Genomic DNA, 25090 nt, shown 5'->3' with positions numbered 1-25090 from the left:
CACATCAGGATGAGACGACAAGGAAACACCATTCACCAGACCTCTGAAACAGGCAAAAGCAGCAACCTACACCTTCAAGGAATTAAGGGCCAAGCCTTTATTCAATCCATCCTGCAAAAAATCCAGAATGAAAGGGATCTTTACTGAACAAGGAAGAACAGCCCGCTCCTCACACCAGGCCTCAAAAACTCTCCAAACCCACACATAAGCCAAGGAAGTGGAGAACTTGCAAACGCAGAGTAAAGTGGCAATCACCACAGAGGAATAACCATGCTTTAACAGGCAAGCCCTCTCAAGGGCCAAACCGTAAGACAGAATCAAATTGGATCCTCGTGAACAACCAGTCTTTGCTAAAGCAGATCCATGTGTGTCAGAAGATGAAGGGGGGCTTTGAGGAAAATATTTTAAGGAGTTAGCTTGTGGAAGAATATTGTGCCACAATAGTAAGGAATGAAGCAGAGAAATCACTGATATTATTAGTGTAAGTATTTGATATAAAGCCTATAAATTCTGAGAATAAATATGCCATTTTTCTTAACTTGCTTGTACCAAAAAAAAAAACAAGTCCTGAGATCAGATATATTGAAAGAGCAGTTATTAACTGCAGATATTTGAGGAAACCTCTTGGCCACACCTAGCTGCTTGCTAGGACCTCAAAGAACACAAGAGAAGTGGCCCAGAGAAGAAACTAGAGCAAAGGTCAGAATAATTAACTTAAAAAGACCTACTTCAAAATAACTGTTTGAAATCAGAGAAGAACAGCTCGAAGGGAAAGCTTTGGGAACATTACCAGTAGCTAATGAAGTGACTGATGAAGGAGGGAATAGCTCTTTGAACATTACCAGTGGTTAATGGAGTGACTGATGAGCTGTTGCTGATTTCCCAAAGTGTTGTGTTCCCAGATTTTCCAAAAATATATCATATTGGGAACTGTGAAGAAAGTAGTTTTGTATGTGCTTGTTCTTTAATGCAAACTCTAATCGTGTATGCTTTATTGCTTATTCTCAGACCTATAAGTAAAACTTCTATGCTTATAAATAAGTGTGTTGTGTAATCTATGAAAAAATAATCACCAATTTTCCTACCAACTATAGGCCTTCACCAGGGGTCATAGTAAATCCACATACCATGGATGCCTGGGCCAGTCTGGCGCCACCAGGAGTATTAGCCCCCTCTGGCCTTCGATCTTGCAAATTATCCTGCCCAGCAAGAGCCACAGAGGAAAGGCATAAAGCAATCTGTCTTCCAGCCAGACCTGCACGAGAGCATCTATTTCCAGGGACCATGGATCTCTCCTGAGACTGCAGAAGTGAGGACTTTCGCATTTTGAGAAGTTACCAGCAGGTCTAGGAATGGAAGGCCCCAGGGACCCACAATCAGCTGAAACGCCTTGGCTGACAACACCCACTCTCCTGGGTTCAGACTTTCCCTGCTGAGAAAGTCCGCTCTTATGTTGTCTTTTCTTGCAATGTGAGAGGCCAAAATCATCTGCATGTAACCTTCCGCCCATTCCATCAGCTGGTCTATTTCCTACGACACTTTCTGGCTCTTGGTTCCTCTCTGGTGATTGATATAGGCCACCATCATCATTTTGTCCGACATCACGCAAACGGCTTGAATCTGCAGCCTGTGGCTGAACTGCAAGCATGCCAGCCATACCGCCTGGGCCACCTGGTGATTGATGTTCCGGTGGGACTCTTCGGCATTCCAGTGCCCCTGAGTCTTTAACTCCAGAGAGTAAGCCCCCAACTGTGGAGACTTGCATCTGTTGGAATACCAACCAGGCCAGAGAGGACAAGGGAACTCCTTTTCCCAGATGATCCTAAGCTGGAGGCAGGAGCAGATTTCCATTGGCAAGTGGAGTCAAATGCATAATCATGAGACTGTGGGTTTCAACGAGATAGCAGCAAGCACTGGAAAGGACATATATGCATTCTTGCCCACGGCACCACTTCCAGGGTAGCTTTCTTCAAGCCGAGTACCTGCAGGTAGGACCACACCATTGGGCAAATGGTATTCATCAACTGATGCACTTGAGACATCAATGTCTGGATCCAAACTTCCAGTAGGAAAACTCTGTCCTGTCCCATGTCGAACCAGACCCCCAGATACTCCAATGACTGGGATAGTTGAAGATTGTCCTTGGTCAGTTTCACCACCCAACTGAGCTCCAACAATAAGGATATCACCTTGTATGTCTCTTCCTGAGACTTGGCTCAAATCAGCCAGTCATCCAAATAAGGGAGACCATGATTCCTTCTTTTCACAAGTCCGCCGCTGTCACCACCATAATCTTGGAAAATGTTCTGGGAGCAGTGGCTAGACCAAAAAGCAGCGCACGAAATTGGTAATGGCACCCCAACATCGCAAAGTGTAGAAAGCACTGGCGTTCAAATCGGATGAGAATATGAAGATAAGCCTCTGACAGATTCAAGGAGGTCAGAAATTCCCCCCAACTGCACTGCCATTATTACAGAGCATAAGGTTTCCTTTCGAAAATTAGTCACCTTCAAGTGACTGTTGACCCTCTTGAGAACCAAGATGGGATGAAAGAAGCCCTCCTTCTTGGGCACAACAAAATAAATGGAAAGCGTCCCATACTTTCTTGAGACGTGGACACTGGAATCACAGCCCTCAGTCTGCGGAGCCTTTGAAGTGTGAACTCCATTGCCTGCTTCTTCTGCAGGGAGTGGCAAGGGGGACACCATGAACACATCCTGAGGAATACTGCAAAATTCCAGTGCATACCCTTTATCACCACCATGACCCACTGGTCCTATGTGATCTCGACCCACCTCCAATAAAAGAGAGAGAGAGCTGTCCCCCTATTTCCTGTTTCAGAAGGTGGGTCGGCAAACCTTAATTGGAAAGCTTGGGAAGGTCCACCACCTAAGCCCCTTCTCTCTTGGGTTGCCAGGACGAAAAGACTGAGACCTACCAAAAGGCCAAGTCCACTGAAAGGTCATCTCTCTGCAGGGATGAAAATACCTGGAACCCCAAAAACGACCCCTCATACCAAAGGGGTGCTGTAACTATTTATTATCCTCTGGCAACCAAGGCACCGGCGACTCGCCCCACTTACTGGCTAGTTTCTCCAACTCACTCCCAAACAAGAGCGAGCTTTTAAATGGCATCTTGGTAAGATTGGCTTTGGAAGCTGTCTCAGCTGATCAATTTCGCAAACAGAGTTGATGCCTGGCCAGTATTCCAAAGCCACTCCTCTGGCCGAGGTCAGGACCAAATCACAGCCTACATCTGCTAAAAAGACAGCAGCAGGCTCCAGAACCACTCTGGAATTTCCTCCAGACTTATCAACCTCCTGAGAGAGAAGTAGACTCGCTCTCGCCACTAGGGCGCAACAGGAGGCAATCTGTAAATTCATCACCACTATCTCAAAGGCTTGCTTAAGAATAGCCTCAATCCTTCTATCATGTACATCCTTCAAGGCCGCTCCTCCCTCTATGGAGATAGGCATCCGCTTAGACACGGCACATACCAGAACATCCACTTTGGGAAAACACAAACGCTCTCTCACAGCTGGGTACAGGCCTCTCTCACAGGGGACACAGGTCTTCCAGTGTCTAACCCCCCTTTAAAATTTACCTCTGGGGCATCCCATTCCAGTTCAATCAATTCCTGGGTGGCATCCATCACTGGGAAAAATACAAGAGACTTTACATAAGGAAACCAAAATGGGATTCTTCCTCGGCTCTGACACAGCATCTGAACCAGGGATACCCAGCTGTTTCAAGGTCTGAGAAATCAGGGTCAGCAATTCATCTCTATGAAAGAACTGCAACATGGTTTGATATAGTTCCATCCCTTGAGGAATTTTCTCCTCATCTTCCAGGGAATGAAGATCAACCTCATCATCACTGCCATCCAAATTCCTGTTGGGAACAGCTGCAGGGAGCCGAGATGAGCCCCAGCGCTTAAGCATAGGAATGGAAGAGGGAGGAGCCACCGGCTGAGGGTCCTACCATGCGGCGTGCAAGAAAAAGGCCTAATTGCAGGGCCTAGCCACAGGAGGCCGCTCAACCCGCCAGGCTGCTCAGTTACCCAACCCCAACGGGAGCGGGAACGAACATCGGCTTTTAAACGTTACTTGAGCTCAGCATTTACCAGCTGAGTACAGAAACGGTCTCCGGCTGCTGAGGGGAGGGCTTCTGCCGTCACCGCTGCACTCAGCATCCTGCACCCATAGCCTTTCAGCTGAACTAGCAGCTAAGCCCACTCCAGGAAACCCAGCTACCAGACCAAGGAACATCTCTGAGGGACCACGGAAATAGTCTCAAGAATTCTCAACTGGGGGAGGGAACTTTAAGTATCACCACAGGAGAGTGAGGCTCTCTTTTCTTGAATTTAGAATTTCAAATTTCTCCTTTCAAAATTCTCAAAGGAATCTCCATAGGGAGATGTACATCCACCATCTGCTGGAGACGAAGAATACTGGCAGGTGGGGGGTCACTGCAGGGTTATATATACTATGGCATCAGCTTGCTCTATCTCTATCTGCTGACAGAGGAGCATAAACCCACTGGTCCTGAGTCCATCTGTCTACATGCTAGGAAATCATTATTGTCACCAAATCCTGTGCTCTACTGAGAATTGGATCTAAAATTGCTCCCTCTCCTGTTGGTTCCTGAACCAATTGCTGCATAAAACTGTTATTTATTCCATCCAAGAACTTTATCGCTTTAGCATGTCCTGAAGTTTCATTTACCCAGTCAATACTGGAGTAACTGAAATCTCCCATTATTACTGCACTATCAATGTAGTTAGCTTCCCTAATTTCTCTTTCCATTTCACTGTCCGTCTCATTATTTTGGCCAAATAGACGGTTCTATACTCTTATCGCTATTCTCTTCCCCAAGATACAAGGGATTTATACCCATAAGGATTCAATTGTGCATTTAATCTCTTGCAGGATCTTTATCCTGTTGGACTATATGCCATCCCGAACATAAAGCACCACCTCGTTGCCAAGTTGCTCCTCTCTATCATCGCGATATAATTTGTACCCTGGTATAGCACTGTCCAGTTGGTTATTCTCCTTCCACCATGTCTCTGAGATGCTAATTAATTCTATGTACTCATCCACTGCTATACATTCTAACTCTCCCATCTTACTTCTAAGACGTCTGGCATTAGCATACAAATATTTCAAAGTGTGCTTTTTGTTTGAATTAAGAATATAAGAACATGAGAAATTGCCATATTGGGTCAGACCAAAAGTCCATCAAGCCCAGCATCCTGTTTCCAACAGTGGCCAACCCAAGCTACAAGTACCTAGCAAGTACCCAAACATTAAGTAGATCCCATGCTACTGATGCCAGTAATAGCAGTGGCTATTCTCTAAGACAAATTGATTAATAGCAGTTAATGGACTTCTCCATGAACTTATCCAAACCTTTTTTAAACCCAGCTACAGTAACTGTACTAACCACAACTTCTGGCAGCAAATTCCAGAGCTTAATTGTGCGTTGAGTGAAAAAGAATTTTCTCTGATTAGTTTTAAATGTGCTACTTGCTAACTTCATGGCGTGCCCCTAGTCCTTCTATTATCCAAAAGAGTAAATAACCAATTCACATTAACCCATTCTAGACCTCTCATGATTTTAAAGACCTCTATCATATCCCCCCTCAGCCATCTCTTCCTCAAGCTGAACAGCCCTAACCTCTTTAGCCTTTCCTCATAGTGGAGCCTTTATCATTTTAGTCGCCCTTCTCTGTACCTTCTCCATCGCAACTATATCTTTTTTGAAATGTGGCAACCAGAACTATACACAGTATTCAAGGTGCGGTATCACCATGAAGCAATACAGAGTCATTATGACATTTTCCGTTTTATTCACCATTCCCTTCCTAATAATTCCTAACATTCTGTTTCATTTTTGACTGCTGCAACACATTAAGCTGACGATTTTAAAGTATTATCCACAATGACACCTAGATCTTTTTCCTGGGTGGTAACTCCTAATATGGAACCTAACATCATGTAACTACAGCATGGATTATTTTTCCCTATATACATCATCTTGCACTTATCCACATTAAATTTCATCTGCCATTTGGATGCCCAATCTTCCAGTCTCGCATGGTCCTCCTGCAATTTATCACAATCCGCTTCTGATTTAACTACTCTGAATAATTTTGTATCATCTGAAAATTTGATTAGAAACATAGAAACATAGAAATGACGGCAGAAGAAGACCAAACGGCCCATCCAGTCTGCCCAGCAAGCTTCACACGTTTTTTTCTCTCATACTTATCTGTTTCTCTTAGCTCTTGGTTCTATTTCCCTTCCACCCCCACCATTGAAATATCTAGCTTGATTAGTTAGGGGTAGTAGGGGTAGTAACCGCCGCAATAAGCAAGCTACACCCATGCTTATTTGTTTTACCCAGACTATGTTATACAGTCCTTATTGGTTGTTTTTCTTCTCCCCTGCTGTTGAAGCAGGGAGCTATGCTGGAAATGCGTGATGTATCAGTCTTCTCCCATGCTGTTGAAGCAGAGAGCCATGCTGGATATGCATCGAAAGTGAAGTATCGGACACAATTGGTTTGGGGTAGTAACCGCCGTAACAAGCCAGCTACTCCCCACTTTGTGAGTGCGAACCCTTTTTTCTTCTCCCCTGCCGTTGAAGCAGAGAACTATGCTGTATATGCATTGAAGGTGAAGCATCAGGCTTATTTGGTTTGGGGTAGTAACCGCCGTAACAAGCCAGCTACTCCCCTCTTTGTGAGTGTAAATCCATTTTTCCACATTTCCTCTTGCTGTTGAAGCTTAGAGCGATGTTGGAGTCACAGTAAGCATGTGTATGTTTATTGAATTAGGGTATTGTCTCCAGGCAGTAGCCGTCATTCTGGCGAGTCACCCACTCTTCATTGGCGGCCTCTTGACTTTATGGATCCACAGTGTTTATCCCACGCCCCTTTGATTACCTCACTCGTCGTATTCCTTTCCAGATCATTTATAAATATATTGAAAAGCAGCAGTCCAAGTACAGATCCCTGAGGCACTCTACTGTTTACCCTTTTCCACTGAGAAAATTGACCATTTAATCCTACTCTCTGTTTACTGTCTTTCATCTAGTTTGTAATCCATGAAAGGACACTGCCTCCTATCCCATGACTTTTTAGTTTCCTTAGAAGTCTCTCATGAGGGACTTTGTCAAATGCCTTCTGAAAATCCAAATACATTACATGTACTGGCTCACCTTTAACCATGTTCATTAACCCCTTCAAAAAAAATGAAGCATATTTGTGAGGCAAGACTTGCCTTGGGTAAATCCATGCTGTGTTCCATTAAACCATGTCTTTCTATATGCTCTGTGATTTTAATCTTTAGAATAGTTTCCAATATGTTCCTGGCACTGAGTTCAGTTTCACTGGTTTATAGTTTCCTCGATCACCCCTGGAGCCCTTTTTAAATATTGGGGTTACATTAGCCACCCTCCAGTCTTCAGGTCCAATGCATGATTTTAATGATAGGTTACAAATTTTAACTAATAGATCTGAAATCTCATTTTTTAGTTCCTTCAGAACCCTGGGATGCATATCATTTGGTCCAGGTGATTTGCTACTCTTTAACATTTTGCCTTTCAGTTAAAAAGGATAATTTGGAATCTTTTAGCTCAGGTGATTCTTTACTTATAGGCACATGGACTACTTTTCTTATTATTGGAACCTTTGTTGGGATGCCCTAACTCTAATGCTTCATTAGTATCCTTTGAAGATACCTTTCTCTGACCCAGGCACTGCTGAGCAACTGTCAGTTTTCCCCTTTGTTCTAGTTTAAAAGCTGTTCTATCTCCTTTTTAAAGGTTAGTTCCAGCAGCCTGGTTCCACCCTAGTTAAGGTAAAGCCCATCCCTTTGGAAAAGAATCTCCCTTCCCCAAAAGGTTCCCCAGTTCCTTATGAAACTGAATCCTTCTTCTTTGCACCATTGTCTATTCCATGCATTGAGACTTCAGAGCTCTGCCTGCCTCCGAGGACCTGTGCATGGAACAGGGAGCATTTAAGAGAATGCTACCCTGGAGGTTCTGGATTTCAGCTGTCAGATTGGTGTCAAAATGGCACCAGTCTGAGGACTGGACAGGGCCATATTGTTGTACAGCCATAAAGAGATACCAGTGGGGCAGATATGAGTGGGCATCACTTCTGTCTTTTTCTCTATTCAGGATCCCCACAGTAAGAATAAATGGGGGCTGTAGAATTCCCTGGCCCTGTCTCAGCCTAGCCCTGTCCAGCCCAGCCAGGGTAGATTCAGGCCCTGTGTTAATGGCTGGGGCACTAAAAAGGAACTTTTGGGGTCTGGGTTGGGGTGGGGGGGGGGGGGGTATCCAGGGAGGCCATTGAACAAAAACTGAAAATGTTGAAGAATTCTCAGTTGAGGCCAATTGGAACAAACTACTTTTGGACTTTTTAGTTTTGGATGTACAATTCATTTTAAACAAAAGCACATCTCTAGTCCTTACTAATTTTTCTTTTATTATCAAAATCCATCAAAAAAATATTATCTTTTCCCTAGCCTTCTATCATTGTCTTTGCCGATCAGACATTCCTTCATTAAAATTATATGAATTCCTGCAGTTTTAAATTTGCATACCTCTCTGTGCTACCTTATTTGCTTGTGTGTTCTCTTTTTCAAAACTGTATTCCTATAAACTACATTATTGTGTCCTAACTAAAACTGTAAAGTGTTTTAGAATGTATGCAATAATCTATGCTAATCTGTCATTCTGTCTGTTTTGTTGTATGAACTCCATCTAGTGTTTATTATCCAATTTCAATGACTCAGTTCATTAGAAGGCACCTGAACAGCTATAAAAAATGTTATAATTTTCAATGAGTTTTGATATGAAAAACTGATATGCAATAAACAGGGCTACACATATGACTTCTGCAAACAAAAGCAGAAAACAAAGGCAAGTAGTGAAAAGACATGTGATTGTGTTACACTACAAATGGTGTCTCAAAGAAGCAGAAGATAAACTGCAGACACAGATCCTCAGTTGTCATCCTCTGATTACAGCTGCAACATCACCACTATCACCAGTACAAACACACCAACACCAGTCACTATGCTAGGGGATGCAGTTTGGAGTCCCTCAGGCTTCTTAAATTCCCCTTTGCTATTTAAATATTTGACTGCAACCTTTAGGTAAAGTAATAAAGCAATATGACATTCTGGTCTTGATTGTGTAATATATGCAGATGACATCCAGATTGGGAAAAATCATAGAATACAAATAGCAAAGATGACTATGAATCTTAGAATGAAGCAGGATTGACAGTTAATAAATTGTCTCAACCATTTAAAACTCAAAGTCCTTTGGGTTAGATGCTCTTCAATTGTTGTACAATCCACTCATAATTCTATCAATAATAAAATTACTATTCCTTTGTACAAAATGAGAACAGAAGGTATTATCTTGGATTCCCACCTTATCTTCCATATCCAAATTGGTAATGTACTGAAAGCTTGTTTTGTTTAACTTAGAGAGATTAAGGAACTTGTGTTCCTACTTAGAAAAGGATGATATGATCATTTTGATCCATGCTTTTATCTCCACCAGACTAGATTATTGCAATGCTCTGAATATTGGTCTTCCAATTAATCAACTTTCTTGTCTCCAAAATACAGCTCGATTGAAATGTTTTGAACCTATCACTTCTTTTTTGAGGTCTTTACATTGTCTCCCTGTTACGTTTTGGATTAGGTTTAAAATTCTTTTTCAAGTCTATACATGATTTGGTACCTGACTACTTAAGATCAAGTCTTAAATTGTATTCTCTTTGGAGACATCTTTGCTCCTCTGATAAACTATCAGATATTCCATCTAAGCTGAAAATAGTTCACAGTGTAAAGAAGGCCTTCTCTTATTGCGATCTAGACTTTGGAATGCACTTTCTTTACATCTTAGAGAAACTTGTGATGTGATGCAGTTTAGAAAGCAAAGTAAGGTTTGGTTACTTAATCAAGCTTCTGACTGAATCATATACTTCCTCATTTTATAGAATTTGGGGATGGCTTATTTTGCTTGTTATTTGATTTTAAGTGGATTATTTTTATTTTATTATGCCCTTTATATTATGCTTGTTATACTGTTTATGTTGTACATCGTCTTGAGTCTTTTAGAGTGAGGCAATTAGGAAATGTAAGAAATAAACTCCATAAATAGTCATACCAGCAATATTAATTTTCCAATAATCTTTCAACTCAGGTAGAAGTAAATGACCCCTGGCATGACAACCTTCTGCTGAAGGATTTAGAAAAATGTGGCCTTGCTCTCCCTCAACTACAAAATTAAGGTAATAAAAAGATTGTTCAATAAAAGCTCTATCAGTTACTGGAGGAAACAAAAAATTGTAATTGTATTCATTTTCAACACTATTCTTACAACATATCTGGTTGTGCACATATACCTTTATATGAATGGTACAAGAATACTCCATATAAGCAAAGAGGCCATTGAGAATATGTGACAAAGATAGTATAATCAACACAGTAATCCCACTACTAGAGAAAGTGTATACACAAATTACCCTTGTTTAAATCTTCCAGAACACGTTCTGAGACTAGCTGTAACAGTGCCCAGATTTCATCTTCATCCAAAGGTCCTCCTTTAGCCTGCAGAACCTCAGCTAAGGTCACATGACAGCAGCTCATTTTTGCAATTCTGGAATGTTAAAGACATAAAATGCACAAATTTATTTTGCCCATGCAGAACAGCCCCAAAGAAAATTCTTGGAAAATGTTTAGGCCCTGCTTCATCATGACCTTTTCCTATAGCTAGAATGAGAGAAAAGCCTTAATAAATCAGGCTCTTAGTATGCAATACAACTATTGTAATCAACAATATTTTGAGAGGTGGTTTGCTTCTGTTTTTTGTGATTATTTATCATAAAACTATTGTAAACATGTTTATTTCTAGCTAGATAAAGTAGCCCAGTCAGCTCTTGGCATGGGGGCACACTGGGAGAATCACAGATCAAGCAAGGTGCCATGACCTCCAGGGATTCCTGCACAGGGAGGGGGGCTGGTCAGGTCTTTTCAAGGTCTTAAGGTTTTGTCTCTCTCTGGGACACTTCTACACATCAGTTCAGGCACACAAGAAAATCACTCTTCATGCTCAAAACTGTTATTCAAAATCAAACCAGTGGCAGTCAAACAAAACAAAGTCCAACACGCAGTACACAAGTATTAGTACATTCCAGTAACATAAGTCCAAAAATACAAAAACAAAAGGTTTTCTCATACTTCACACTGCCTCCCAAACAGACGGTGATACTAAAATGGTCAGTGGACTTCATTCTAAAGCATATGGGGATAGACAAAGATCTAAACATTTATACCAAAGAGAAAAGGCGAGATAGGTGACATATGATAGAGGCATTCAATTATCTCAAAGGTTTCCATGCACAGGAGGTGAGTCTTTTTCAATGGAAAGGAGGCTCTAGAATGAGGGGGTCATGAGATGAGGTTGAAAAGGAGTACACATAGGGGTAGATTTTCAGAGGGTTACGCGCATACCCCCCGAAAACCTACCCCAAACCCCCCCTGCGTGCGCCGAGCCTATTTTGCATACGGCTATGCGCGTATCTTATAAAATCCAGCGTACTTTTGCTCGCGCCTGGTGCGCGAACAAAAATACGCGTGCGCGTATATTTTTAAAATCTACCCCCTTAGGAAATATTTCTTTACAGAGAGGGTGGTGGATGTTTGCAACAGCCTTCCCAGTGGAAGTGGTGGAGAGAAAAACAGTATCTGAACTCAAGAAAGCATGGGATAAATAAAGGAAATCTCTGAGGAATTAATGAGAATTATCATGTCAAATTAATTGGACAGATGGGTAGACTGGATGGTAGGGGTGTGCATTCGTTTGCAACGTATTGGCAATCCGCAACGTATAGGGCCATATTCGTTGTATTCGTGGGGAAGCGAAATGTATCGCGATTCCCACGAATACAACGAATCTTCACCAAATTCTTCGGCCATCTAAATGAGTGAATTTAAACAAAACCACCACCTCCTGATTCCCCCCCCCCCCCACCTAAGACTTACCAAAACTCCCTGGTGGTCCAGCGGGGGTCCGGGAGCCATCTACTGCACTCATGCCGTTGGCTGCTAGTATTCAAAATGGCGCCGATAGCCCTTGTGACATAGTGAGGGCAAAAGCTATCGGCGCCATTTTGAATACCAGCAGCCGACAGCCCAAGTGCAGGAGATCGCGCAGGGACCCTGCTGGACCACCAGGGACTTTTGGCAAGTCTTGGGGAACCCTCCTGACCCCCACAAGACTTGCCAAAAGTCCCTGGTGGTCCAGCGGGGGTCCAGGAGCGATCTCCTGCACTCGGGCCATCGGCTGCCAGTATTCAAAATGGCGCCGATAGCCTTTGCCCTTACTATGTCACAGGGGCCAACCAATGGCACCGGTAGCCCCTGTGACATAGTAAGGTCAAAGGCTATCGGCGCCATTTTGAATACTGGCAGCCGACAGCGTGAGTGCAGTAGATGGCTCCCAGACCCCGCTGGACCACCAGGGAATTTTGGCAAGTCTTGGGGGGGTCAGGAGGGTGGGGGGTTGTAGTTAATTAAATTTTAGCCGGGAAACGAATAAGAATGGAACGCATGAACGGATCGGGGGGCCCCCCTTGCTGAATGCAACGTATTTGCCTCCCCACGAATACTGAATGTAACGTATGCGGTCCCTCTGCACATCCCTACTGGATGGGCCATAAGGTCTTTTTCTGCCATCATGTTTCTATGTTTCAATGAGGAGAGGGAGAATAAGTATTGAAGTAAATCCTTTGGAGCACAGGCAAATGGGCTCAGGGAGCCTGCTTGACACCAAGATGAAAAACGTTTCTATTTAAAACTGTATACTCTCCTGGTGGATGGCTTCTTGGCTAAAATCACAATATCCTCAATTTCCTTGGTAGTGACACTGGTAAGACTAACAAGCACTCAACATCCATGCTATCTAGTTGAGAGAGAAGAGTTTTGGATGATATAGACAAACCTCCCTTTGAGATAGTAGAATCAGACTGGATTCCAGATGGAGGGCTGACTGACTACCTGACACTTGCCTGGGCCATGATGGAACAATGAGGATAAGCTGCACCTGGCCTTTGAGTGCCTTCTACACTGTTCTCATTACCAATTTGCATGAAGAAAAGGCATATAGCACATCCACATCCCACTTGAGCAGAAAAGCATCTGGAGCAGATCTAAACTTGCTTTAAAGAATGAGGCTTTTTTTTTTTTTTACATTTCTGTTGTCCTCTGATATGAACAAGTCAATTGGCAAGAGACCCCCACAGATCAAATAACCTGTCTCCTATTCTTTAGTCTAGAGACCAGTCATGAGGGCGAAAAATTCTGCTGATGTGATCCATCAGCATGTGGAGATCCTGGGAAGGTAGGTTGCTTATAGGAAGGCTCTGTGGCTGCAACTAGTACTTCTCAGACCAGGACTTTATCCTGCTGAAGCAAGTTCTTGATCAAAGTTCAAATGCAGAATTCCCACTTTGATGGTAGGAATGCTTTCTCCTCCAGAAAATCTATCCATGCCCTGATGAACTTGATTCTTTGGGTAGGAACAAGGCTCAATTTGGTAAAGTTGATTATGAGGTAACCGTATAAGGTACACACAATGGGTAATATTGAACTACTTTCTCAACTAAACTGCAAAACACACACATAAATGTAAGAGAAAAGTGCACTGTTTGTTATCACAACATTTTAAATAACTCTGGAAATGTGTCTTAAAATACACATACATTCACACATCCATACCTTAAAAACACCACACACAATACAGGGAAATAGTCAACCAAAATCATAAGGCTCGTACAACAATGAATTCTAATAAACAAATACTAAGTCATATAACAGTGTTCCTGTTCCCTGTGTCTTAATGTCACCACTTACAACTCTATGCCTGGTATCCCTGCACCGGGCTTGGATGTGCAGAATAACACGGTTGTTTGCCTCTATATGCAGGGTAGCAAAATTAGTTGCTTCTGCCAAGGTTTTTAATCATTGGTCATGAAAATGTTATTTTCATTATGCTTATCATGACAACATTTTCTCCTTGTATCGTGATAAAATTTCTAATTGTGACATGCTATTTCCTTTCAAAACGGAATATTTATACATTTGTTTCATAAGTTTGCGATGTAAAATTACAAGCTATTTAGTTTGGTTGAAGAAACGTTATAGACCCAGTGCGTTCAGAGGTGTTAGCAAGCTGCCCGACACGGTCCGTGTTTCAGCTGAAACCTTCTTCATGGGGCCATTTATATCTGCGAGAACAATTAGAACAACACATTGTAAGTATTTCTAGTAAGCAAATATTTATAAGGCACATATACGGTGGTACTAACGTGTGACTTGTTTCAGCAACTGTTCATTGGCCATCTGGTAATATGTTTCTTCTACCGGAGGGGCCGCACATATGCCATTTTTAAAGGGCTCTTGGCTAATTCAGAAACACCGCGTATATTAGAAATACTGACGTCACAATCTGTCAACATGGAATCGCTGGTTAAAGGATGGTGTACCACTCTATTGCTGCATTAAAACAGCAGGATGGACACAATTTAAGCGGTATATCCATCTTTGTTTATGAAAATTAAGTAATGTTTGTGGATCACCCCCCCCCCCCCCCTGCCAGACATAACAATTTTGTCTATAACCCGCCACTTAAGATCCGTATATGTGCCTTATAAATGTTTTCTCACTAGAAACACTTATGATGTGTTGTGCTAATTGTTCTCGCAGATATAGATGGACCCATGAAGAAGGTTTCAGCTGAAACACGGACCATGTCGGGCAGCTTGCTAACACCTCTGAACACACTGGGTCTATAACGTTTCTTCAACCGAGCTAAGTAGCTTGTAATTTTACATCGCAAACTTATGAAATAAATGTATGAATATTCCGTTTTGAAAGGAAATAGCATGTCACAATAAGAAATTTTATCACGATACAAGGAGAAAATGTTGTCACGATAAGCATAATGAAAATAACATTTTCATGACCAATGATTAAAAACCTTGGCAAAGGCAACTAAATTTTGCTACCCTGCATATAGAGGCAAATGACCATGCTATTCTGCATATCCAAGCCCGGTATGAGGTCATTTAAATGCAAAAGAAATTTTTTTTTGGCAAACATTGACTTTGGATTATTAGAGGTACTTGAGTCTTCTTCACATCACCAATATACAGTACAACAATTACCTCACCAAAAATTGTCTGAGAGATTATTATAATTTGTATCTTGAAAATTTAGAACAGGTTTAGGGTGGGTCTGTTGCAGCATCTTTGGCCAACATCTCTTGCACTGATGTCTGTGTGTTGGAAGCTGTTGTTGTGACCGTGCATGCGGTGCACAAAACCATTGAAATTGGAGGAAGGGGAGCCTCTGGAAGAATAAGCATTTAAAAGCAAAGTAAGGATGCCTAGAGGAAGACAACTGTTCAGTTTTCGTTGATAGTGACTGAATGGCAGCATGTTGCTCCTTAATTTTGGCAGCTGTTTCTCTGATCTTGTACCCAGAACATCTTCATTCAGGCTGCTGGCTCTCAGCTAGGCAATACATCATGCTCCAATGTCTGCTGCAGAAAATCTTGCTGCGATATCAAACAATTTATTTAATAATGGAAGAACATGCTGTTCACATTCTTCTCTGTCAAGAAGGGCTCACTGATAACATTCTGCTCTCTATCCAGCGACTCTACCAGAGGTTTCAGCTTGTCAATACAACCATATAACTATTGTATTATAAAGAATTGGTACTAAGCAGCATTGAGTTCTGGAAGATCTTCTCGAAACTGTCCAATAATCTAAGGTCCTTATCCAAAGGAATGTTGGAGAAGATTCTAATTTTTTTAAGCCCTTTTTAGTACTGACTCTGCCACTAGTGGCTGGTGTGGTAGCTGGACTACTCCAAACCCTGGGGCCTATTTTTCTGGCTACAGGGGAATAGAGACTGCACATTCCCACATTCTTGTTTTTAAATCCCACAGGATCAAATGAAATGGGATTTCTGCAGACTCAGACATTGCTTCCAAAATCTAAAGAAGCCCTAAGACCTCAGTGTGAATGTCTTTGTCCTGGACTCCTATTGCCTTCTGAGCTTGTCCAAGAATTTAGAGTATGAGAAGTTTTCTGGTGGAAAAGAATGCTCCAGTGGATCATGAAGGGAATCACAGAAAATCCCCATAGACCTTTCCAGAGAACCAACAGGTGAAAAGTCACTAATCAATGACCCCCATAGTTGATGAAGGCGAATGGGTGGGATCCTCAGTCGTCAAAGAAGGGAATATTCCATGGCATGCTCCAGACAGTATTATCCCATTCACCCTCAGACTTGCTAAAAGAGGCAAATTTACAATAATTCCAGAGGAAAGGGGCTGTAAAGGGGAAGATTTTATCCCCAGCTAATCACATGGCCCTTTCCAGCAGTCATGTGGCAGGCCAGAAACCCCCTGCTATGCAATGAAGTTTCCTGTTTTGCTTTTGTTGTCAAAATGCCTCCAGTACCTGAATGTAATCCACTTTGAAGTGTCAAGTAGAGGAATATAAATTAAAAAAAAAATAAATAAAAAATTGGAAAAAAAAAAAAAAAGGTTCACATCTCTATCCAAGTGCATGAAACAACTCTCATGCAGCATTATCAAAAGAGCTTCAGATGAATGGGATTCTTTGAAACATTCCTTTGTCTGGTGAAACAGCCAATTTTTTTTTTTTTTTTTGAGAAATAGAAAACTGACTTTTGCACATTTCAAAGAAAATAATGCAAATGTGTTGGCATCAGTGAATTCTTTTTCTTCAGCACTTTGTGCACTGATGTGATATTCAGTACCATTCCTGGGCAGGGCAATTTTTTAAAAAGTAATTTAGCTGGGAAAACTGACTGTCTGAAAAGTGCCCATATTTTCCCAGGTAAAAGCATGTGCAAAGATCAACAATATGTGTGTTTACCTGGGCAAAAGAAGGCAGGTTTGGAGGCAAGGTTAGGTTAGTGGAGAGAAACAATCAATAGGTTAAGTCCTACAAATTTACATACATTACTTTGAAGGGAAAATGTTATTAGAGGAAAAGCAAGAATCTTGAAGGTACTTTTTCCTTGGGTAATTTTCAAAGGAAAAGTATGAAGAAATTACTACTTACCTGATAATTTCCTTTAATAAAGACAGGTTAATCCACATCAGTGGGTTATGCATCTCTATCAGCAGATGGAGATGGAGAAAAGCTGAAGTCACAGTATATATACCCCTGAACTGACATCAGCCCACCAATATTCTCTGCAAAAGCCAGTTTTGGACAACTAAACAATATATGAACATAACTGTTAACAGACAACTATTCAAGCACTCAGTTAACAGGAAAACACTGAGCTCAGACAAGGAGTATAATATCACTAATCTAGGGTCTGGATCTGACACTTACCAGTATTCCCCGGAAACGCAGCTACACAGGAGTACAATAGCACTACCATCCGACAGCCAAGGGCTGGAAGGTGGATTAACCTGTCTTCATTAAAGAAACGAAAATTATCAGGTAAGTAGTAATTTCTCCTTTGTTAACATTCAGACCAATTAATCCACACCAGTGGGATATACAAAAGCTATTCCCGAACATGGTGGGAGGCTGCCCATGGTCCGATCAACACTGCACGTGCGAAAGCTGCAACTTCCCAGGCTTGCACATCCAGGTGGTAATGCTTGGAAAAGGTATGTAAGGAAGACCATAATGCAGCTCAACAAATCTCAATGGGAGACAACAATCTAATCTCTGTCCATGACACTGCCTGAGCCCTCATGGAATGAGCCCTAATCTGACTAGGCAACGGCTGCTCAGCATCCACTTACGCAGCCATGATAATCTCCTTAATTCTGCAGGCTATTGTAACCCATGACACCGGCACATCCTGTTTACTCCACCATGGAGTATAAACAGTTGGTCCATCTTCCTAAGAGGTTTAGAAACCTCCAAATACCTCATGATATGCTGTTTGACATTCATGGTCCGTAATAGGCAATATTCATCCACATCTCTCTCCCTGTCCAGTGTCGGCAGGGAAATTGAGTCAAGTGAAAATCCGAGACCACATTCAGCTAAAAGGATGGAGCTGTTCACAGCTGTACCACTCACAGAGTCACTTGCAGAAATGGTTCCTGGCAAGACAAAGCCTGCAGTTTGGAAACTCTACACACAGAACAAATTTACGCCAGAAACATTGTCCTCAAAGTAAATAATTTCAAGGAGAGGCTACACAATGGTCGAAGGGTGGGACCTGCCAGAAAATCCAGAACCAGATTAAGACTCCACAAGGGCACCAGCAACTGCAAGGGAAGACTAAGATGATTCACTCCTTTTAAGAACTGGGCCACATCCGGATGGGTCGACAAGGGTTCGCCATTCACCCAACCTCAGAAACAGGCAAGAGCCACCACCTGTACCTTTCAAGGAATTAAGGGCCAAACTTTTAATCAACCCATCCTGCAAAAAACAAAATGAGCAGGATCTTAACCGAACGAGGATGAACCAAGCTTCAAACACCCGCCAAACCCAAACATAGGCTAAGGAAGTGGAGAACATTCACGCTCAAAGCAAGGTGGAAATCACAGCAGTGATCCAAGCTTCAGCAACCGAGCCCTCTCAAGGGCCATACCGTAAGACAAAATAGAGTTGTATCTCTTTGAAGAATAGGGCTCTGCCGCAGCAGATCCCTTTGGACCGGTAATCAGAGAGAGAGTCCACCAGGAGCCTCCGCAGAGCTGCATATCACAGCCTCCTAGGCCAATCTGGTGCCACCAGAAGCACCATCCCCTTGTCTCTCTCGATCCTCTAAATCACTCCGCCCAACATGGGCCACAGAGGAAAGGCATCTAGAAGTTTGCCTGCCAGCCACTCCTGCACGAGGGCATCAATGCCCAAAGACTTCAGATCTCTTCTGCGACTAAAGAAGCGAGGAACCTTTGCTTGCAACATAACACAATGCAAGTCTAGAAATGGGAGGCCACAGCGGCCCACTATGAGTTGGAAAACTTGGTTTGACAATTCCTATTCTTCTGGATCCAGACTCTATCTGCTGAGAAAGTCGGCTCTTACATTGTCTTTTCCTGCAATGTGTGAGGATGAGATCTCCTGAAAATGTACTTCCGCCCATTCCATAAGTTAGGCTATTTCCTGTGACACTTGCTTGGTTCCTCTCCCTGGGATTGATGTGAGCCACTGTTGTTACATTGTCTGAAATTATTTGGACTGCTCGACCCTGCAAATCGCAAGCATGCCAACCAAACAGCACAGGCTTCCAACTGATAGATGCTCCAGAGAGACTCTTCTGTGCTCTAGCACCCCTGCACTGTCATCTCCTGTCAGAAAGCTCCCCAACCCTAGAGGCTCACATCCGTTGTAAGCAATGGCCAGGATGGTGTTCGAAGAGGAACTCCCTTCCTTAGATGATCCACTTGCAACCACCACTGCAACTGGATGCTGATCTCCACTGATAAGTGAAGCCGTATCAAGTAGTCCTGACACTGTGGACTCCAACGTGCAAGCAGTGTGCGCTGAAGAGGATACATATGTGCCCTTACCCATGGAAATACCTCTAGGGTGGTTGCCATCAACCCGAGCACCTGTAGGTAAGATCATACTGTCGGGTACATTGTTTCTGTCAATAGCCGCACCTGCATCATCAATTTCTGAATGTGGCTCTCCAGTAGAAACACCCTGCCCTGCTTACATAGAAACATAGAAATGACGGCAAAAGAAGACCAAATGGCCCATCCAGTCTGCCCAGCAAGCTTTCACACTTTTTTTTTCTCTCACATACTTCTTTGTTTCTCTTGGCTTTTAGTAACCTTTTTTTATTCTATTTCCCTTCCACCTCCGCCATTAATGTAGAGAGCAGTGTTGGAACTGCATCTAAGTGAAATAGCTTAATTTAGTTAGGGGTATTAACCACTGCAATAAGCAAGCTACACCCATGCTTATCTGATTATTCAGACTATGTAATTCAGTCCTTGTTGATTGTTGCCTGAATATAGATCCACCTTTCTTCATTCCCCCCTGCCGTTGAAGCAGAGAGCCATGCTGGCTATGCATTGAAAGTGAAGTATCAGTCTTGCTCCCCTGCCGTTGAAGCAGAGGGCTATGCTGACTTTGCATTGAAAGTGAAATATCAGACTTGCTCCCCTGCCGTTGAAACAGAGAGCTATGATGGCTTTGCATTGAAAGTGAAATATCAGACTTGCTCCCCTGCCGTTGAAGCAGAGGGCTATGCTGGATATGCGTGAATTGTCAAAATTTCCTCCCCTGCCGTTGAAGCAGAGAGCTATGCTGGATATGTGTGAAGTGTCAAACCCCTGCCGTTGAAGCAGAGTTGCTTCATGTCAAAATGAACTCCGAGATACTTCAGTGTCTGGGATGGCTGCACACTGCTCTTGGCCAAGTTCACCACCCAACCTAGGTCTTGTATCAAGTAGATCACCTTGCACGAGACCTGAAAGCTCTCTTTCATATTCTTGGCCTGAATTAGCCAATTATCTAAGTATGGATGGACCAGAATGCCATACCTTCTCAACATTTCTGCTACCACCACCATGACTTTGGAGAAGGTTCAAGGCACTGGCAAAGCCGTAGGGTAGCACTTGAAACTGATAATGTCACCCCAAAATTGTGAAACGCAGATACCATTGATACTGCAGCTGGATGGGAATATGCAGGTACACCTCTGACAAATCCAGAGATGTAAGAAACTCCCCTGACTGTACTGCCCTTATCACTGAGCTTAAGTTTCCATAAGGAAACGAGTCACTCACAAATGACGGTTGACTCCCTTGAAATCCACGATGGGGCGAAAGGAACCCTCCTTTTTGGGAACAATGAAATAAATTGAATATCAGCTCGTATTTACTTGAGACATGGGCACTGGGACAACAAAGCCCACAGACTGAGGAGTCTTGACAATGTACACTCCACTGCCTGCTTCTTCTGTGGAGAGCTGCAGGGAGACACCATGAAAATGTCTTGAGGAACACTGAGATAATCCAGAGCATAGCTGTCTCTTATTACCTCCAGAACTAAATGGTCTGATGTGATCTCGATCCACCTCCAATAAAAAAGATAGAGGTGACCCCCTATCTCCTGTTCCCGGGGGGCGGGGGGGGGTTTTGACACACTTCCATTGAGGGCATCGGGAGGCATCGCTGTTCAAGCCTGCGCCCCCATCTGGGCTGTCTGGGATGAAAAGTCTGAGACCTACCCAAAGGTTGAACCCTCTGAGAAGCTGCTCCTCTGTAGGGTTGAAAGTGTTTGAAACCCTTAGTATGACCTCTCGTGTCGAACGAGCGTGTGCCTGATTTTTATCCTCTGGTAACTGAGGAACCTGGACTCACCCCACTTATTAGCTATTTTTTCCAACTCACTCCCAAACAAGAGTGATCCTTTAAAGGGCAATGTCATAAGATTAGACTTTGAAATTGCATTGGCTGACCAATTCCTCAGCCAAAGCTGACACCTGGCCTCTATCACCGAAGCCACCCCTCACAATGAAGTGCAGATCAGGTCACAGCCTGCATCTGCCAAGAAGGTGGTTGCTGGTTCTATTACTGCCCTGGAATTTAAGCCAAATTCATCAATTTCTTGAGAGAGAAGCAGACAAGTGCGAGCCACCAAAAGGCTATCTGCAAATTCATTGCCATCGCCTCAAAGGCCTGCTTAAGGATAGCCTCAATGCTCCTAATCTGCGCATCCTTCAATGCCACTCCCCCTTCTACATCGATAGTCCTTCACATGGTGACAGCACACACCAGCATATTCACTTTCAGAAAGCGCAACTGCCATCTCGCCACTGGATCCAGGGGGTACAGTGCATCCAAGGCTCGTCCCCCTTTAAAATTAGCTTCCAGGGTGCCCCATTCAATATCAATCAATTCTTGAATAGCATCCATAATGGAGAAGAAATTTGATGCTTTACACAAAGAAATTAAAATGGGATTTTTCTTTGGCTCAGATATGGAATCAGCACCCGGCAACCCCAGCATCTTCAATATCTGGGAGATCAAAACCAGTAACATTTCTATGAAAGAAGCACAACATTGTTCTATACGGCTCCTATCCCGGAAGAACTTCCCCATCCTTCTGGGAGTAGGGATCATTGCCATCATCCATACCATCTGGGACCCTATCAGGGTGACCTGTAGCAGGTCTAGATGTACTTCGAACTTACCCGCGGCACCATGCAGCATGCAATCCTGAACTTTTGGGTTTGGCCAGGGCCACTAACTGTGCCTGAAGAAAGGACTGGAGCCCTTGAAAAAATTCTACCCAAGAAATGCAGAAGGATCCATAAGCAAACCAGGGGCCATCCCCTGCTGATGAACCAGTTAGGGGAGCCCCCAAACCAGGCAAAACCTCTGGCAGTTGCCCCTCCAGACCCATTCCCACATCATGCTGGGAAGGGCCGGGCTCAGCCAAATCAGTCAGAGACAACTCTCCCTGAGCCTCCAAGCAGCACTGACACAAGTTAAAGGGGACGCCAGGCTGTGATGCCCGAATATGGCAAACAACACAAAGTATAAGGCACTTAGGCTTTTTTTGCTACCGGCGCTATGGATAAAAATCCGCTGGCAGCATGCTCCCAAAGCATCTAATAATTGTGCGCCCCAACTGCATGTCCACACCAGTAAGACTGGACAGAGCGCTCAAAAAAAACAAGCCCTGTCCAATAAGCGCACACTATGAACACCTAAAATGTAGGAGCCCAAATCGCACAAACCGACGTCAGTGTTTCACGACAGACTTATGCATAGAAAAGCATGTGAACGCTGCTGTGGACTACCATGCAGTGTCTAAGTGAATCCTGAGGGTGGGGCCTAGCCAAAAAGGTTACTCAAGCCACCAAGCTGCCACGGCTCTCCAAGCTCCCCAGAGGCAGGAAGAGATGTCGGATTGGTGTGCTGAGCTCGGAGACCAGAAGGTGAATGGAATCCCTAAAATTAATGCCCCTGCTTTTTCTTCTTTTTATATATTTACACTTTACCTAAGCTCAGCCCATCCCGGCTGAGTATAGAGTCGGTCTCTGGCTGCAGGGGGAGAGGGCAAAGTCCTTCACTGGTGCGCTTGGCTTCCTGCACCCGCTAGTCTCTCAGCTGTTTGTCTCTCTACAGCTAAGTCCACACTGGAAAACCAGCTACCAGACAGAGGAAATCTGGAGGGAGGAATCCGCAGATATCACCTCAGGAAAACTCGACTGAGGGAGGGACCATATGGTATCATCACAAGAGAGCGGGGCAAATTAATTTCCTTCATCTTTCTCCTCCTAAATTTTTTAAGCAATGCCAATTAGGGACATGCATGTCCACCATCTGCTGAAGACGGAGAATACTGGCGGGCTGATGTCAGTGCAGGGGTATATATACAGTGAACCGGTAGATGTAGTGTATTTGGATTTTCAGAAGGCGTTTGACAAAGTCCCTCAAGAAAGGCTTCTAAGAAAACTAAAAAGTCATGGGATAGGAGGCGATGTCTTTTCGTGGATTAAAAACTGGTTAAAAGACAGGAAACAGAGAGTAGGATTAAATGGTCAATTTTCTCAGTGGAAAAGCGTAAACAGTGGAGTGCCTCAGGGATCTGTACTTGGACCGCTGCTTTTCAATATATTTATAAATGATCTGGAAAGAAATACAACCAGTGAGGTTATCATATTTGCAGATGATACAAAATTATTCAGAGTAGTTAAATCACAAGCAGACTGTGATACATTACAGGAGGACCTTGCGAGACTGGAAGATTGGGCATCCAAATGGCAGATGAAATTTAATGTGGACAAGTGCAAGGTGTTGCATATAGGGGAAAATAACCCTTGCTGTAGTTACATGATGTTAGGTTCTATATTAAGAGCTACCACCCAGGAAAAAGATCTAGGCATCATAGTGGATAATACTTTGAAATTGTCGGCTCAGTGTGCTGCAGCAGTCAAAAAAGCAAACAGAATGTTAGGAATTATTAGGAAGGGAATGGTTAATAAAACAGAAAATGTCATAATGTCTCTATATCGCTCCATGGTGAGACCGCACCTTTAATACTGTGTACAATTCTGGTCGCCGCATCTCAAAAAAGATATAGTTGAATGGAGAAGGTACAGAGAAGGGCAACCAAAATGATAAAGGGATGGAACAACTCCCCTATGAGGAGAGGCTGAAGAAGTTAGGGCTGTTCAGCTTGGAGAAGAGTCGGCTAAGGGGGGATATGATAGATGTGTTTAAAATCATGAGAAGTCTAGAATGGGTAAATGCAAATCAGTTATTTACACTTTCGGATAATAGAAGGACTAGAGGGCACTCCATGAAGTTTGCAAGTAGCATATTTAAGACTAATCAGAAAACATTTTTTCATTCAATGCACAATTAAGCTCTGGAATTTGTTGCAGAGGATGTGGTTAGTGCAGTTAGTGTAGCTGGGTTCAAAAAAGGTTTGGATAAATTCTTGGAGACGTCCATTAACTGCAATTAATCAAGTTGACTTAGGGAATGGCCTCTGCTATTACTGACATCAGTAGCATGGGATCTTCTTGGTGTTTGGATATACTTGCCAGGTTCTTGTGGCCTGGTTTGGCCTCTGTTGGAAACAGGATGCTGGGCTTGTTGGACCCTTGGTCTGATCCAACATGGCATTTTCTTATGTTTTTATGTGACATCAGTTTTGCTCTGTCTCCATCTGTTGGCAGAGGTTCATAATCAACTAATGTGGATTAACCTGTCTGAATGCTAAGAAAGCTTGTACTTTTCCTTTGTTCGAAAACATCCAGGTTTGAAAATCACCCCCAAAGTGAGTTACATTGGTAACCACGCACTTACCTAACACATCTAGAGTTTCACACACTATGGACTTGATTTAACTGGTGAAAAACTTTTGTTATGAAGACCATAAAAATGTACAAAAGACAGACGTGGAGGCCATTCTAGCATGAAACAGTAATTTATGCAGCAGGTAATGCTGATGTAGTATTTTATAGAGAGATATGGGATGCTAAAATGTGTAAAATAAGTAATGCAACAAAAGGA

The 25090-nt window shown here is 43.0% G+C and overlaps 1 protein-coding gene across 1 annotated transcript in view; it reads right to left on the bottom strand.

The window, feature by feature from the left end:
- Window positions 1-19676, bottom strand: part of LOC115096195 (FERM and PDZ domain-containing protein 2-like) — a 39707-nt gene extending 20031 nt beyond the window's left edge. Inside the window, exons 1-3 of the mRNA XM_029610706.1 lie at window positions 19430-19676; window positions 18019-18211; window positions 10554-10687 (exon numbers count right to left, since the gene is read on the bottom strand). Of these exons, the coding sequence (XP_029466566.1) occupies window positions 10554-10687; window positions 18019-18211; window positions 19430-19676 (574 nt within the window). The remainder of the gene's footprint in view (window positions 1-10553; window positions 10688-18018; window positions 18212-19429) is intronic.
- Window positions 19677-25090: the final 5414 nt, after the last annotated feature.

The sequence above is a fragment of the Rhinatrema bivittatum genome, chromosome 7, assembly GCF_901001135.1.
Source record: "Rhinatrema bivittatum chromosome 7, aRhiBiv1.1, whole genome shotgun sequence".
Classification (NCBI taxonomy): Eukaryota; Metazoa; Chordata; class Amphibia; order Gymnophiona; family Rhinatrematidae; genus Rhinatrema; species Rhinatrema bivittatum.
This window is presented reverse-complemented; position numbering and strand designations above follow the sequence as displayed.